At 38.8% G+C, this 17,385-nt stretch overlaps 1 protein-coding gene and 1 pseudogene across 3 annotated transcripts in view; both read right to left on the bottom strand.

Annotated features, from left to right (window-relative positions):
* Baz1b (bromodomain adjacent to zinc finger domain 1B) overlaps positions 1-17,385 on the bottom strand; it is a 70,861-nt gene that overhangs the window by 41,312 nt on the left and 12,164 nt on the right. For 2 of the 3 annotated variants that reach the window (XM_087196258.1, XM_087196260.1), the window contains exons 2-5: positions 16,545-16,661; positions 14,086-14,230; positions 7,411-7,612; positions 2,738-2,859 (exon numbers count right to left, since the gene is read on the bottom strand). In XM_087196258.1, the coding sequence (XP_087052384.1) occupies positions 2,738-2,859; positions 7,411-7,612; positions 14,086-14,230; positions 16,545-16,661 (586 nt within the window). Of the gene's footprint in view, positions 1-2,737; positions 2,860-7,410; positions 7,613-7,983; positions 8,049-14,085; positions 14,231-16,544; positions 16,662-17,385 lie in introns of all 3 variants that reach the window. The other variant, XM_087196261.1, reaches the window with a different exon arrangement.
* Positions 1,515-2,603, bottom strand: LOC110348134 (mitochondrial import inner membrane translocase subunit Tim21 pseudogene; annotated as a pseudogene).

Raw genomic sequence — 17,385 nt, 5'->3', positions numbered from 1 at the left:
CGCAATACCTTTTTATAATTTTAAGTGGTAATACATCTTTGGAAGTAAAGTTATGTCAATGAGCAGTTGAATAAAATCAAACTACACTGAGATTCACTAGCAGAGCTAGGTAGATGCAGATAATCTGTATGTATATTGCAAAAAACAAAATCAGATCACATTTAAAAACTTTAAAAGTTTATTATGCATACAAAATAATAGGTTTGTATAATTGATAAGAAACAATCTACTGGGAAGGCAGAAAAACTGGCTGAGAGACCTAACCCCCAAATTAAGAGTTCACCCTATCACTGAAAGCATGTTCCCTCAGGGAGAGAACAGTTCTGCTGTGACACTTCCATACTTCCTATACGTGTGAAAGTTTTAGAATTAAAGTAATAAAATACTTAAGACAGCAGTCAAACCAAAACTTTAACTCACTTAAGGAGATAAACTAGGCAAGGAAACAAATTTCCTGAAGATCTTTCTATTTTGAATATGCTAGGATCTCAAAAACCCATCAGAAACCCCTCCACTGTCAGTTCTAAAGAACAAAGAAACAGTGCTGGGGAATCTCCACTCTGAAGCCTCCACAGATAAAGGGTCACAGAGCACTTTAGTTACGTGATAAGGAGTTGTAAGTGAAAGTCACTTTTTAATAGGTTTCCAGCAAGTACCTCAAGTAAAATAAAGTGTTCATATTTTTAAAATATTTTTTTAAAAGGGCCTCACACACATTTGAACAACTCCCACTTATTTCTGGCATTCTCTTGGCAGTGTCAAGTAACAGCATAAGTTCTGAAGGGGCTAGGGACACCTCCTGGGGCCTCTATGATCAAGGCACTTGTACCCATCGTCTCAGTCACCAGCCAACCAGGGAACGGTGAGGTCTGATGAGGCTGAAGGACCTGCACAGCCCATACACCTGCTAGAGCAGATGGAGTGAGAGCCAGTTCACCAGATGGCAGCGTAGACAGTGCCTCCAATCACAGAGTGAGAAACAGGAAATAGATTCCTAAGTCATACAATTTCCACAGCCTTTCTATGATGTATTTATCATCTAACTGATTATAGTCCTCAAATAATTTCATATTTTCTCTTAAGAGACTCCAAATTATATGGAAGATGTTTTTGACATCCGCCCCCCGCCGCCAGTACTGGGGATCGAACTCAAAACCTTGCACTTACAAGCCAGGCATGGTGCCACTGAGCTAAATCCCTGGTCCTTGACATTTTTCTTAGTTCTAATTTTTTCTGCTGGCTTTATATAATTATGTAATATTAAAAAAACCCCAAAGGGCCGGGGATTTAGCTCAGTGGTTTCGCCGCCTGCTGCGCAAGCGCAAGGATTCAAGTTCAATCTCTGGTACAAAAAAAAAAAACCCCAAAATATTGAAATTTGTTTTATTTACAGGTTGTAAAACATTCAGTAACAAAAAATTCTCATCATGAATATTAGAGCAGAAATACTGCCATAATTGAAAATTCACTAATAAAATATCATCTATTTCATGATTTTTCACAAGAAAGGCTTGTCTAAATGCATCAAATATCCTATTACATTCACCTTTATGAGTGATATACTCCTGTCTTACTCTTCTGAACAAATTCTGGAAGAGAGTTGTGAAGATCATAATGAATCTGCACGATTTCACACCCACCAGGAAACAGTATGCTTGGTTGATTCTTTTAATTATCTTGGAATAGATTATCTTCAATGATAATGGTTCTTCTAGGATAGGATTCCACTTCCACAAACATGTACCGAAATTCATATTCACCATTCTTTGGATTCTCTTTCACTTCCACATGCACTGTTCCTTGCTTCCCTGGCTTGGACCCTTCAATGTAGAATTTCACACATGTTGTGTTTCAGCCCATCTTTTACATATTCAATAAAACTGACATGATGCCTTCGACCATGTCTCGTTATGTCCCCGTACCCTTTAACAGGCTCACCAAAGAAACTGATCACCTCGGGATGTGTTCTGCATTTTTCTAAAGCTTTCCAATATATCTTACTAGGACTGGATGAAGAAAAATCATGTAAAACAAGCCACCTGTAATGCTGATTCCAATGAGTACCACTATTAAGTAGGTGAAATCTTTTCCAGCTTCTTTCTGAGTCGTTGGGATAGCAGTTTACCCTCTCTGACCTCTGTGCATAGGTGCTTGCTTGCCGCTGTCCTCTGCTTTCTGGGATTGCAGTCCCTGAGTCCAGATAGTTTTCTGGGCGACTTCAAAGATAGATCCAGGTTGCACTGTTTTCTTCTGCTCTCGAAACCCCCATCTCAAATTGGGCTCAGTCGTAAAGCAAGCTTTGTTAAGCACAAAGTGCGGCAACAATAACAGTCGTCTCCCAGAGGATCCCTGCAGCTTTTCTGCCTACTGTGTAGCTTGTAAAAGGTACAGATCATGTTCACAGAAAAGTTTCGCGTAGTGATGATACTAACTACAGTCAACAAGGATTTACCACCCAGCCAGACACGTACTGAAATTCACACATTTGTATTACAGGAGCTTTAGGTTTATATTGACAAAAAGTCTCCTGAGAGAATGTTCATCTTCCTTTTGTCCTCATGTGACGTGAATTAAAACGTCCGGATTACCTCCCATGCTGACATTCGCACCTTCCCTGCCACACCTTCACAAAGCAGCCTACTTACATTTTCTTTAGAATACTCTCTCCAAGAAAACCAACCCTCTGTATTCTCTTGAACATTTATCACATATAAAACATTTAGTGTAAATTACTAACCTTGTCTTCATTTTGTAGTTTCACATCATATTTGTGTGGCAGAAATTTTGGAGGTGCCCATTTCCTTTCTCCTTTTTTTAATGAAGTAGGAAGTTTTCGTGGTGATCTACGCGCTCGGTCGTCTAATAAAATCAATAGAAAATTAGTGAAAAAATTAATTCATTTAACTCTATTCATGGATTCATGAATAACCTCACTAACTACCCACTCTGCACCAGGCTCTGGGTGATATGGCCCAAAATTGAATCATAATATTCTTCACTTCAAGGAGATAAAGTCTATGGGGAGTAATAAGTAAATAATTACAATCCTACAAGGTAAATACTATAATAAAGTTGGAAAACAGGCTGGAGATTTAGCTCAGTGGTTCCACCACCTGCCTCGCAAACACAAGGTCCCCAGTTCAATCCCTGGTACCAAAAATAAATAAATAAAACCTACAAAAATACTAAAAAGACAAATGCAGTGTCCATAAACTCAGCTATCCAAGAGGCAGATAAGAGAATCATGAATTCAAAGCCAGCCTAGGCAACACGGTGAGACCCTTCCTGTCTGCAAACAAAAACAAAACCAAAAATAATTAGGAGAGTACAGAGAAGGAACACCTGGTCTAGAAATGGAAGCATGAACACATAAATAGAGCATAACTTGCTCAGAGACTGTAAGGCATGAGCCATGCGTGAACATAGTATAGTAAAAAAATCAGAGTGAGGAGGTGAGCCATGCCCAGGTTATACAAGACCTCATGTGTAAAAAGGAGGGAGTCTGCCCTGCGAATACTAGGCAACTGAAGGAGCATTTTCAGCCTAATTAATAAGATGTACGTTTTGGAAAGATCACTAATATGGAAAAAAAAAACAACTAAGAAAAAGAAAAGCTGGGTGTAGTAGTACATGCTCGTAATCTCAGTACTTGGGAGGCTGAGGCAGGAGGACTGCTGAGCACTCAAGGCCACCCTCAACTACATAGTAAGACCCTGTCTCAAAAAACCAAAAAAGAAAAAAATAGCAATAATAATTTCAACAGTTAGAAGATGAATAAAATGAGGTAAGACTGAAAATAAGTATACAAAGCTAACATCTGAATTAATTGTGGGCATGACTGAGCTACAACAGTATGCAAATTGAAAAATAAAAAGATATAATACACTTTAAGGGAAAAAAGAAATTCAAAGAATGGCAAGAAAATAAGGAGGTAAAGAACCAGAACACTGTACTTGGAGAATTATAAGACAGTGAATAAAGTAAGGAAAAAGTAGCCAGGCGTGGTGGCACATGCTTGTAATCCCAAGCACTCTGGGAGGCAAAGGTAGGAGGATGGCAAATTTGAGATCAAGATGGGCAATTTAGTGAAACTGTCTCAAATATATATGGGGAAAGGGGCATGCTAGGAAAATAGCTCAATGCAAAGGCTGAGTTCAGTTCTCAGTACCCTGAATAATAAAGTAAAAGATATGAGAGTAAATATCAACGTTAAATGTAACAGAAAACCAGACTAAGAAGAAATCTTTAGACATGGCAATTAGGAAGTTACCTATAACCTTATTATAAGGAACTGTTTCAGGTATGAAGAGGCAGAAGTTTGATATAAGGAATATATCGATGATCAATAACTACAAATAACATTCTCAAGAACCTCAGCTATGGGCCAGGGATTTAGCTCAGTGGTTTCCCTGGCTGCTGCACAAGGACAAGGGCCCAAGTTTGATCCCCAGTACCAGAAAAAAAAAAAAAAAAAAAACCTCAGCTGCCAGACGTGATGGCACACACCTGTAACCCCAGCACTCAAGAGGCTGAGGCAGAAGGATCACTGAGTTTGAGGACAGCCTGGACTATACACCAAGACCCTGTATCAAAAATCAAAGGGGGTGGGGGAACCCCAGCTTAGCTGAGCACAGTGGTGCATGCCTGTAATCTCAGCACTGGAGGAGGCTGAGGCAGAAAGAGTGTAAGTCTGAGTCCCCCCTGGGCAACTTAGTGAGACCCAGTCCCAAAATTTTAAAAAGTAAATAAATAGGGATGGGGATGTAGCTCAATAGTAGAGTACCCCGGGTCCCCAGTAACAAAACTAAACTCCAAACAAACCCTGGCTTGAATAAATAGGACAGAAATCAAAGAGAATCAAGGGAGGATAATCATTACAATTTTTAGAAAATGGAACCTTCTAAGCTGGGCATGCAATCCCACCACTTGGGAGGCTGAGGCAGGAGGATTATCGTGAGTTCAAGACCAGCCTAGGCTTTGCAACAAGACCCTGTCTCAAAACAAAAACAAAAAAAGAAAGAAAAGAAAAGAGAAAAAGAAAAAGGAAAAGAAAAGAAGCAGGTTCGTTCTGTAATAGGTTTAGAAGAAACACTGGAGAATTAAAAATACTTAGAATAATAAAAGATAATCCAAATCCTTGAGAAAAAAGAGGGAATGGTTTTCCAAGCACAGATGCCTTGACCCAAAAGGAGAGATAGCCCTCTTCTGTGCTGACAGAAAACAAGGAAACTATAAGGTTAGGACTACAAAGCTAGCTTAGTGGCAAAGCTCTTATCTAGCATCCTCAAAGCCTGGGTTCAAACCCAAACCTCACAAGAATGAAGGGAGAGAGGGAGGAAACAAAGCTGAAATTATTCCCCCAAGCCCCATGAAGTAAAAGCCAAGTCATCTGGTGAAAAAATGTGATGCATACTAGAGTTTGTCTATTATATTCCTGTGAAAATTCTAATCACACACAAGAAAGAAAATTCTAATCACTTTTCTCAGAAAATATCAAAGTATGTCATAACGTTAATTCATTAGCCTACCACCCTCTTTCTCATTCTAGCAACAATGTTAAATTACAATAATTAAAATCTAAACCAAGGCACAAACACTAAAAAAGAAATTCATAGCATAAAATTTGGGGTTTTATGGTACATAATGCTCAGGTATAAAGCTAACAAGTGGTATTTCAACGATCTAATTCTAGAAGAGAAGTGTTAGAAGATGCATCATCAGCCAGCTCCTAAAAATTTAACAACCTCAGGGGATAATAAGTAACACCCAAAAGTTATAAAACTTCAGTATCGGGCTGGGGATTTAGCTCAGTGGTTCCGCCACCTGCCTCACAAGCACAAGGACCTGAGTTCGATCCCTGGTACAAAAAAAAAAAGGTAAAAACTTCAGTATCAAAAGGGAAGAGAGAAATTAGAAAATGCAGACAGTAGCATTCATAATACAGAGCAGAAAAACTGAAGGATTGGGCTGGGGATTTAGCTCAGTGGTTCCACTGCCTGCCTCCAAGCGCAAGGTTGTGAGTTTGATCCTCAGTACCAAAAAAAAAAAAAAACAAAAAAAACCCTGAAGGATCAATAACCGGGACTGCCTACCTCAACTACAATCTCAGAAGTTTTCTTTAGACTATGATAAGGAAGTCCCTCAAAAACCATCTGGCACAAATTTGAAACATCTGGAGACATAAAACAGAATGGATGAGACAACATGACATTCTGGTTAACATCTAGTCCAAAGTCTACAACAGATAAACGAAGTAAAGTATTTGATTCTCTAATAGCCACAGATTAATACACACCAAACACACTGTGAACTCATTTTTGAAGACAAAAGTTAACTTTCTTATTTATAAAGATTTTCTTTTTTAAAACTGAAAGCCTCAGAAGTAAAATCATTTTTCTAGTGGGCAATGTTTAAGTTCTCTAATTGTCTTTTTTTCTTTTTTTGGTACAGGGGATCGAACTTGGGACCTTGTGCTTGCTAGGCAGGTGGCAGAACCACTGAGCTAAACCTCCGGCCCAAGTTCTTTAATTTTCAAAACATTATCGTTAAAGAGTATCCAGATCCTTAGGAATTATTTTTAGACATTATAATTTCAGAATTCTAGAAGCTCCATCTAGGAGAGACTCAGATTCCACAAAATACAAGTATCTGAGTCACCACACTGGCTTGCACTGGTAACAGTAGGGATTAGCATAATTTCTGTCCTACCATGATCACCTCACTCTACACATACGGACGTATTTGCAACTTTAAGAGTAACAGAGGGCTGTATAGTCCAGCTACGTGGGAGGAAGCTGAGGCAGGAGGATCACAAGTTTGAGGCCAGCCTGGGAAACTTACCAAGACACTGTTTCAAAATAAAAAGGAGTGAGGAAGTAATTCAATGGTAGAGTGTTCCTAGGTTTGATCACCAGTACTGCAAAAAATAAATTTAAAAGGGCTGGAGGCCCAGGGATTTAGCTCAGTGGTCCAGTGACTGCCTTGTAAGCGGAAAGACCTGAGTTTGATCCCCGGTACCAAAGAAATTAAAAAAATAAAAAACAAAAGGGCTGGAGATGTAGCTCAGAGGTAGAACGCCAAGTGCAAGGCCCGGGGTTCAACCTCTAAGGAAAAAAAAAAAAGTAAAGAAAAACAAACTTTCTTTACTATCTTGAGTAATTAGCAATGAGCACACGAATTTCTAAGCAACTACAGGAAATAACTTCCCAATATCCCAATTATATAGGGAGATTTAAGTCTTAATTCACTTTGTAGACATTTTAGTTGCTTCTCTGAATCATAAATGAACAAAATCGTGTCTATATAGAAACTTAATTACACATTAAGTTGCTAGAGAACTCTTTAAGATTTGTGTGTAAGAAAATAAACAGGGCCTCCTAACTCACTCAAGAAAGCTAGCATCATACATACTAATAATCTCTCTCCTTCCTTCATCTTCTTTTACTACTGCCTCCTTCTTCTGATGGTCCTGAGCCATCTGACTGGAATTCTCTTTGTCACTTGATGGAGAATCACAGGCACCATCAGATTTCTTCTCAGTAGCTTCTTCATCTACTTTCTCCAAAGGATGAATCTTCACTATCTTCACCTTCAGCATTTTCTCTTTTCCAACCTATAAAGAAGACAGAAAAGAAAACCAGAGGTATTTAATAAATAAATTAGAAATCTAACAATAATTCTTAGAATATCTGATCCAGTATACTTTCCTCCTCACCTACCTAACAAAAATTCGTTAATATCTAAGTATTCAAACACAGTGAACTTTATTTCTCAGGTTTCTAGGCAAAAGTGATATCTTTAAGAATAAAATAATCATAATCTAGTTCACAATCTATGTCCCAATATACAAGGCCAAAGGACAATCACTGTACTAGCCTAAAATATGCATACAAACTTGTATTTTTTTAAAAACTCAATATATTGATATCTAATTGTTTGAGAACTCATTTGTTGAAAAAGATTCCTTTTTTTCCACTTAATTACCTTTCCATGTCTACTGAAGATCAGTTGTGCTTGTCTACTTCTGCATCCTAGCCAGCTCCACTGATCTATTTAACACAGAAACTTCAAATTAAGATTTGAATCAGATATTCTTAGGCCTCTAACTTTGGTGATCTTTTTCAAAGTTGCTTTGACTAGATTCTTTGGATTTCTAAGTGAATTTTACAATTAGTCTGGCAATCCGTACAGAGATTTTAATGCAACTTTGTTAAGTCTATACATTATTTGAGAAGAGATGACTCTTTAATGAGTTTTCTGACCCATGAACAAAGTGTAACTCTCCATTTATTTAGCTCATCTTTAATTCTCAGCTCTCATCTTTAATTCTTCACAAAATTTATGTTTCATAATTTTTAATGTGTAGGGAGGTACACATCTTTTGTCAAATCTCATTTCATATTTTCTGATGCTACTGCAAATGGAGTGAATTTTTAAACTTCAATTTTCAATTGTTGTAAATGTACGGTTTTTGTGAGGTTTTTTTGTTTTTGTTTGTTTTGGGAAGGTGCTGGGAATTGAACCCTGGGCCTTCACACTGAGATACACTACTAGCCTTTTTTTTTTTTTTTTTTTTTTAAATTTGAGACGGTGAGACCCTGTATTGAATCAGAGTGTGTATTTTGAAGACCTGACTCCTTTGATATTTACTGAGAATATTCTATGGCCTAAAATACAGTCTATTCTATCTTGGTAAAGCATGTACTTGAAATGAATGAGTACTTTTGTTAGATGGAATATCTTATTTGTTTGTTTGTTTTTTTGGTACCGGGGATTGAACTTGGGACCTTACACTTTCGAGGCAAGTGCTGGAGCTACTGAGCTAAATCCCTGGCCCTAGATGGAATATCTTATAATGACAATTAGGTCAAATTTGTTGGCAGTGTTGTTCAAGGGTTTAATATTTGTGCTGACTTTCTGCCTACCTCTTCTATCAATTATTGAGAAGGGGAAGTGCTGAAATCTCTAACTATAAATGTAAATTGTCTATTTCTCTTTATAGTTCTATTCTCTTGCTTCATATATTTGGAAGTTTTATTACATGTATAAAAAACTACTAAAAACAAACTACAAAAAAAAAAAAAAAATCAAGAGTAAGAACTACTGTATCCTCTTGACAAACTGACCCCTTTTCATTAAAAATGGCCTCCTTGCCGGGTGTGGTGGTGTACACCTGTAATCCCAGCACTGGGGAGGCTGAGCCAGGAAGATCACTGAAAGTTCGAGGCCAGCCTGGGCTACATAGTGAGTTCAGAGCCAGCCGGAACTACAAACTGAGACCCTGTCTCAAAACAACAACAACAACAAAAACAACAAAAAGACCTTTACCTCTGTGTTTGTCTGAAATCTATTTTGTCTGATACTCATATAGACATTTCAAATTTCTTTTGCTTATACTAGCACAGTGTATCTTTTTTCATCCTCTTACTTTTACTCTATCTGTATCTTCCCTGTAGGCAGCATATAGCTTCTTATACAATCTCTGTATTTTAACTGAAACCTTCAGCATAACTTACATTTAATGTAATTACAGATAGGGTTAGGTTTATTTGCTAATTGGTTTCTTCAAAAGTATAAACTTCTTCAAAAGAAACTGGCAAAGTAGTAAAAACACGACCTTAAGAATGGAGGGTAAATATCTGCAAAAGCCTGTCTGGATCTGGCAAAGAACACCATGTACAGAATACACAAAGAAAAAAATATACACACACAAAGAACACTCAAAAAGTAAGAAAACAATCCATTTTTTAAAATGGAAAGACTGCTGGGGATATAGCTCAGTGGTAGAGCACTTACCCAGCACACACAAGGCCCTACATTTGCAAGGTCCTGGGTTCAGATCCCAGTAACCTTGCCCCCGAGAAAGGACAAAGACTTGAATCCTCAACCAAAGAAAATATGAACAAATAGATCCCAACAAGCACAGAAGCAGATGTTCAACATCATGAGCATTTGGGAAAAAGCATATTAAAACCACGTTTAAAAAAGGGGGCCAGGGATTTAGCTCAGTGGTTCCACCACCTGCCTTGCAAGTATAAGGTCCTGAGTTTGATCCCAGGTACAAAAAAAGAAAATGAGAGCCAAGCACGGTGAAACATGCTTTAATCCTAATATTCTGGGATACGGAGGCAGGAGGATCCCAAGTTCAAGCCCACATGGACAATTTGGTAATGGCCTATCTCAAAACATACAAAGGGTTGAAGCTGTAGCTCAGTGGGAAGACCCTGGGTTCAATCCAAAGTACCCCCAAAACAAAAGCAAACAAACACAAGATACAATTCAACTATCAAAATGTCAAAAATTTTTTAAAAAGCCAAATTACAAAAGATTGGGACTAAGACTATAGCTCAGGGCCACTGTGTTCTCTCTTGCATGGATGATCCACCCTTGTGCTGTAGAGTATACTTATTTCCCTACTTTTACTTGGCCAAGGCTCATTATTCAGAGCCTGTTTCTTTTCCTACCTTAAACAGAACTTTGCCATCCTTAAAAAAAAAATAAAGAAAAGAATACAGCTCAGTTGGGAGAGTGCTGGCCTAGCATGCCTGAGGCTCTGGTTTCAATACCCAGTACTACAAAATAGAAAAGAGAAAAATAAAAACAATAGGCATTCACAGTGGCACATGCCTACAATCCCAGCTACCCAGGAGACAGAAGCAGGAGCGTTGCTGAGGCAAGGAGATTGAGAGTTTTAGGTCAACCTGGGCAACTTATCCAGATCCTGTCTCAAAGAAAAAAAAAAGAAAAGAAAAAAGAAAAATTGTTTTTTCTTTGGTACCGGAGATCGAACTCAGGACCTTGCACTTGCCAGGCAGGCGCAGCACCACTGAGCTGCATCCTCAGTCCAAGAAAAATATTTTGAATCAGGCATAGTGGTGCATGTACCTATAAGCTCAGGACTTAGAAGGCTAAGGCAGGAAGACTGCCTATCCCCAGTACCACAAAAGGAATAAAGGAAGGAGGAAGAAGAGGGAAGGAAGAAAGAAAGGAAGGAGAGAAAAAAGAACCATACCAAGTGTTGGCACTGATGTGACAAACTAGAACTTTCATATATCAATGGTGGGAATATAATATACTGTTTAACCATTTTGAGAAACAGTCTGAGAGTTTCTTTAAAAGTTAAACTATACCTACATCACTATGACTCAGTCATTCCACACCCAGGTATGCACCCAAGAGAAAAGAGCTTATGTTCACACTTAAACATGCATACAAATATTCACAGCAGCTGTTTAGCCAAAAATCAACCCAAATATCTATCAATGTGTAAATGGAAAAACAAATTATAGTATATACATACAAAAAAATACTACTTAGCAATAAAAAGAAATGAACTTTGATACCTGTAACAGTAAGGATTCCCTTTAAAATAATTATTCAGAGTGAAAGCAGCCAGACCAAGAAAAAAAAATAGACAATGTCTTTCTGACACAAAACTCTACAGAGAATACAAACCTATAGTTATCTAGCAGATCAGCACAGGGGAAGGAGAAATAGGGGGAAGAGATTACTAAAGAACAAGTATGTCAGGAATGTGTTCACAACCTTGACTGACAAGTTTCACAGATGTATATCAAGTCATCACCCAGGAGAGGTGTCCGCACACCTATGATCCCAGTACCTGGGAGGCTGAGGCAGGAGGATTGAGAGTTCCAGGCCAGCCTGGGCTACACAGTGCATTCAAGTCCAGCCTATCTACACAGGGAGAACCCATCTCAAATAACAAAACAACATTTATTACACTGTACTCTTTTTTTCTTTTGAGAGAAGGGTCTTGCTGTTATCCTTGTTGGTCTCAAACTCATAGGTTCATGATTCTCCTGCTCCATCCTTTCAAGCAGTTGGGACTTTAGCATGTTAATACCTCAACCACTTTGTACATATTAATGGTGTGTAGTTTATGCTATATCAAGCATAAAAATAGGAAATAAAGCTATTTTTAAATCTCTGTAGCCAAACCCTGCAGTTCTGAGAAGTAAACTAACATTCAAAATGCCTTGCTGTGCTTGTAAACTTAGGCAGCACATGTACTCAAAATGCCTTGCCCCAAGTTTCATTGCTACAAAGTAACAAAGCTGAGTCTAAAACCCCTATCTTCTCATTTGCAATCCCACTGCAACAACAAATGGACTGATGATCTACTGATTTTAAACTTTTAGGCTGAACAATAATTCTCTGTGGATTTGAATGTACTAGATTATTAATTAGGAATCACCCTTTTTCTTTTCTTTTTTAGTACTGGAAATTGAACCCAGGACCTCCACACTCAGTCACATCCCAGTCCTTTTTTATTTTGAGACAGGGTCTCAATAAGTTGCCCAGGCTGGACTCAAACTTCTGATCTTCCTGCCTGAGCCTCCCAGAGTGCTGGGATTACAGGTGTACACCCTGCCAACCAGTTTGGGAGTTATTCTTGAGAGCTTTTTTGCTTACTTAGCCTTCTCATCTAACTACTGTGTTCTTTCCACTTACTAACTCAATCTTCAACCTGTCCACTCTTCTTAAACACCCCAGCCATCACCCTCAGCAGTTCTCACCTGGACCTCTGTTACTAGCTTCAGAATAAGCCTCCTCAAATCCACTCACCTGACCACTCCAATAAATGTCTCCACACTGCAGCCAAAGTAGTAGATTCTTTTTTTTCTCAGTACCGGGGATTGAACTCAGGATCTTGCACTTGCCAGGCAGGCATGGTGCCACTGAGCTACATCCCTGGCCCCAAAATAGTCTTAGAAACAAGTATCTGATTGTTTTAATCATCCATTTAAAACCCTGCAAAGGGCCTGGGTATGTAGCTGTGTGGTAGAGCTGTTGCTTAGCATGCCTAGGGCTCTGGGTTCTGTCTCCACTAAAAGGTGGAGGTTTCTCCAATGCTCAGAGGTAAAGTCATGACATACTTTTTGAGCCCTGTACAAAATTTACCTCTCAGGCACAGTAGTGCACACACCTGCTGTCTCAGCACAGGAAGACTGTGATGGATAAAGGTATAGTCCTAAACTTCTTAAACAAAAACCCTTCTCCAGAATTTAATGAGGAAATCCTCATGTTTATATACAAGATTGTACTGAAAGATAAGGCAGGAAGATTTCAGTTCCAGGCTAGTGTAGGATACATGGTGAGATCCTGTCTCAAAAAACAAAAGTAAGAAAAACAAAACCCCAAATAATTCCAGACATCACAAATTAAAAGATAGCTACAAGATATAGGGAGTCAGAGTACGTTAGTGAAATAACAAGGAAAGAATGAAGACTTTTAAAGTAATACATGAAGTTTGAATACTGGTCTCATACCTTACTGGCTACTATACTACCGAGCTGCTGCCACCAAGATGGCCACCTAAGCCATTTCCCTCCCTTTCTCTTCCTGCCAGCCTGCCAGCATACTTACTTTCTCAGCTCACAGCCAAGGGTAAGGCAAGATCTAGCCAACTACATGTAAAGATAAACACGTGAAGATAAAAGGTACACTTTATCTTTTACACTTCTGGAAAGATTTCCCTTCTTCTGCATTCAAAAGGATCCCTTACTGTAAATACAGCCATTTCACAACCAACACACAACAAAGCTCAACTCGAAGAGCAGAACAGAAAGACTGCTTTAGGGCTTGGGGATTTAGCTCAGTGGTTCCGCTGCCTTCCTCATAACAGCAATGTCCCAAGTTCGATCCCCAGTACCCCAGTACAAAAAAAAAGACTGCTTTAGTGTTAGGTATCACTCTCATAATAGTTATCTTGGAAAATTTAAAAATAAATATACGTAGAAAGAGAAAAAACTCAAGTAATTATAGTGAAGATTTGGATCAAATGTATCTAAAAGTCTCTTAAAAGTAAGAAAAAATTACAAAGCCAAAAAGAAAGTCAATAGAATCATCAAAAAGACTGATACATAAGGCAACAATAATCACAATATTAAACAGTCTCAATAATCAATACGGCTTGAAAATTTAATCTTTATAATGCTGGATATTAAGTAAAACTTCACATATAACACAACTTTACACGTACAGAAATGTGTTCTGTAATCTATGTTGGAAGCTTCAATTCTGACAGTGAATTAAACCACAGGAAAAAAAAAACCAGGCACTTACCTCAAAGTCACACTCTTCCCCCACAGCATATTTGGTCATGATTTCCAGCCAGGCCGTATCTACTAACTTCTCTAACGATGCTGTATTATGGTGAACCATTTCCAGAACAAGTTTCTCATACCAAGTAGGGAACTCCTCCTTCAAACTAAATAAATATGTTCTCAGTTACCCAGAAAACACAGAAAAACCTATTCATAGATTTAACTGAGGTCAATTCAAACATTTTTTAAGACTTAGCTTCTTAGAGCAGTTTTAGGGCCAAAGAGAAACAAGCATTCCTCTAGCAAACATATGCAGGGCACTAGTACGTTTACCAAGATTACAAATTATATGGTGGTGCATGCCTGTGATGCCATCTACTTGGGGGACTGAGGCAGGAAGATTGTAACAACTGAACAATTTATTGACACCCTGTATGAAAATATTTTAAAACCTGGGGCTGTAGCTCAGTGACAAAATGCCCTGGTTTCTATCACCAATAGCAAAAACAAAACAAATCAAAAACCATACAGTTTATAAGGAAAACAAAGACTTTTGGGGTTTTTTTGTTTTTGTTCCTTGACAGGGTCCTGCTCTGTGATTCAGGCTGGCCTTGAACTCTCTGTATAGCCCAGGCTGGCCTCAAACTCATGGCAATGCCCCTGCCTCCCTCCCTGGGATTATAGGCGTGTGCCACCACACTTGGCTAAGACCTTTTAAAAAGGTTTTGTCACCGAGTGCAGTTGCACAGATCTGTAATCCCAGCACTCACTGAAGCAGGAAGATCACCATGAGTCCAAGGCCAGACTGGGGTACATAGTGAGACCCTGTCTCAAAAACAAAAACAAAACAAAATTAAGTAGCTTTGTCAGACAGAGATGTAACTCAGAGTAGAACACTTGCCAAGTATGCATGATGCTGTGGGTTTGACCTTTAGCACTAAAAAATAAAGTAGCTTTCTCAGATTCATCTATCCAAGTTAGTTTCCTCATCCACAAATAAGAGCAATAGGAGTTATCACCAGTAAGGTTGAACATTTCCCCCTTAAATTACTTTTGCAGTGGACTTCTTTTCAATCATCTTTGGTGAGGAAGACATTAACTTCTTGATTACATGAGTTATACCTCATATGCATTTACTTTCTTTTTTTTGAGATAGGGTCTTGCCATGTAGTTCAGGCTAGCCTTGAACTCACAATGTAAGCTAGGGTGCCCTTGAACTCCTGGCAATTTGTCTGCCTCAGCCTCCTAAGTGCTAGGATTACAGGTATCCAATAGCATGCCTGCCTAATTAATTTATTTCTTACAATGCCTTGTGAGGTATCTACAAGTTTCATTTTACAGATAAGGAAAATAAATGAGGAAAAGTTAACATGCTGGAACCATGATCTGAACTCCAAAGCCCTTGCAAATTAAAACAAGATACTTTCACTTATTAAACCAGCAATTTTTCTGTAGTACTGGAAATTGAACTCAAGGCCTTCACAATGAGCTAACTACATCCCTAGTTCTTTTCTCATTTGGACACAGGGTCTCACTGAATTGTCACTGCTGTGTTCTCATTTGTAATCCTGGGCCAGGGATTTAGCTCAGTGGTGCCGCCGCCTGCCTCACAAGTACAAGGTCCTGAGTCTGATGCCCGATACCAAAAAAAAACAAAAACAAAAAACAAAGAAAGAAAAAGAATTCAATCATTTTTAATCCTCCTGCCCCAGCCTACCAGAGTGCTGGTGCACTACCATGCCTGACTCAAACAGGATTTATAATATCTAATTCAACCTCCTCAGTTAGATAAACTGTCCTTATTTTTTAAATATCTTCTTGGCCAGGGATTTAGCTCAGTGGTTCCGGTGCCTGCCTCGAAAGCGCAAGGTCCCGAGTTTGATCTCCGGTACCAAAAAAAAAAAAAGAACTCTATTTCCAAAATACTCACAAAGCAAAAGTACAAATGTCTGCCTGGCAAGCGCAAGTCCCTGAGTCTGATTCCCAGTACCAAAATTAATTAATTAATTAACTGATTGACTTAAAAAAAAAAAGAGCAAAAGCACTTAAAGGCCTAGCAAAAACAGTACCTAGAAAGTATACACATAAATATATTCCACCCACTTCGCTACTAGCAAAATGCTACTAAGCAAAAGCAACCAGACATCAATACAGCATAATAGAATGTATTCCAATTTGTGCCCCCTAAATTTAGTATGTGTGATGCCGAAGCGAGCACATGTGCCCCCTAAATTTAAATACATGCTAGGTGTGCTGAAGCACACCTGTGATCTCAGCACTCAGGAGGCTGAGGCAGGATTGTCCATGAGTTTAAGACCAGTCTGGGCTACACAGTGAGTTCAAGGCCGGCCTAAACTACATAGCATGACCCTGTCTCAAAGGAAAAACAAATTTAAATACAAATATTGCTTTAGGGTCAATACCCACCCCCCTTTCAGGGTGAAGACAGCGTCAGTGGGCAATGCATCTATTACTTACAGTTCAGCAACTTCCTGTTCTTCCTCCCAGGCTTCCTTGTGCGTTAGCTGACTGCTTCCAGTACTCTTACACGTCCAAATGCGCTCACTGTACCTTTCCAAGCGGGCTTCATACTCTCTGTTGCAGTGGCTCAGGAAAACAATATTAACCAACATAGACAACCAACCCATTCTCATACTTATCTATAGAAAAAAATCTACAGTATCTTTTTCTGTTGTTTTGTTTTTTTGAGACAGTTTCATTTTGTAGTACAAGCTGGCCTTGATCTCACTCTGTAGTCCAGGCTGGCCTCGAAATCATGGTAATCCTCCTGCCTCAGCCTCCTGAGTGCCAGGATTACAGGCATGCACCACCACTCCCAGCTTACAGCATCCTTCTTATAATATATAGCATAAAAATCATAAAATGGCCAGGTTCACATGAGGGTGCATGCCTGTAATCCCAGCACTCCAGGAAGCTGAGACAGATCACAAATTTGAGCCCAGCCTAGGCAACTTAGTGAGACCTTGTCTCAAAATAAAAAATTTAAAAGGGATAGAGATGCAGCTCAGTGAGAAGGCCCTAGGTTCAACCTCTAGTACCAAAAAAAAAAAAAAAAAAAAAAATCAAGGTATGAAGGTTTTCAAGTGGTAAATGCAAGGCAAAATTAAGGCTAAAGTATGGTTAGAATGGTCTGTCATGTTTTACAAGCATTAGTAAGTACATACGTGATTTCCTCAACTTACGAAAGTTTCATTTCACAAGACTCACACAGTATTAAAAATTTCTAAAAAGCTGGGCATGGTGGTGCACACTGTAATCTCAGCACTAGGGAGGCTGAAGCAAAAGGACTGGCTCAAAA

This window comes from Heterocephalus glaber, unplaced genomic scaffold (assembly GCF_053883595.1).
Source record: "Heterocephalus glaber isolate CG9 unplaced genomic scaffold, H.glaber_assembly_v1.0 deba00001610, whole genome shotgun sequence".
Taxonomy (NCBI): domain Eukaryota; kingdom Metazoa; phylum Chordata; class Mammalia; order Rodentia; family Bathyergidae; genus Heterocephalus; species Heterocephalus glaber.
Note: the sequence above shows the minus strand (reverse complement) of the source record. Positions and strands in the feature narration are given on the sequence as shown.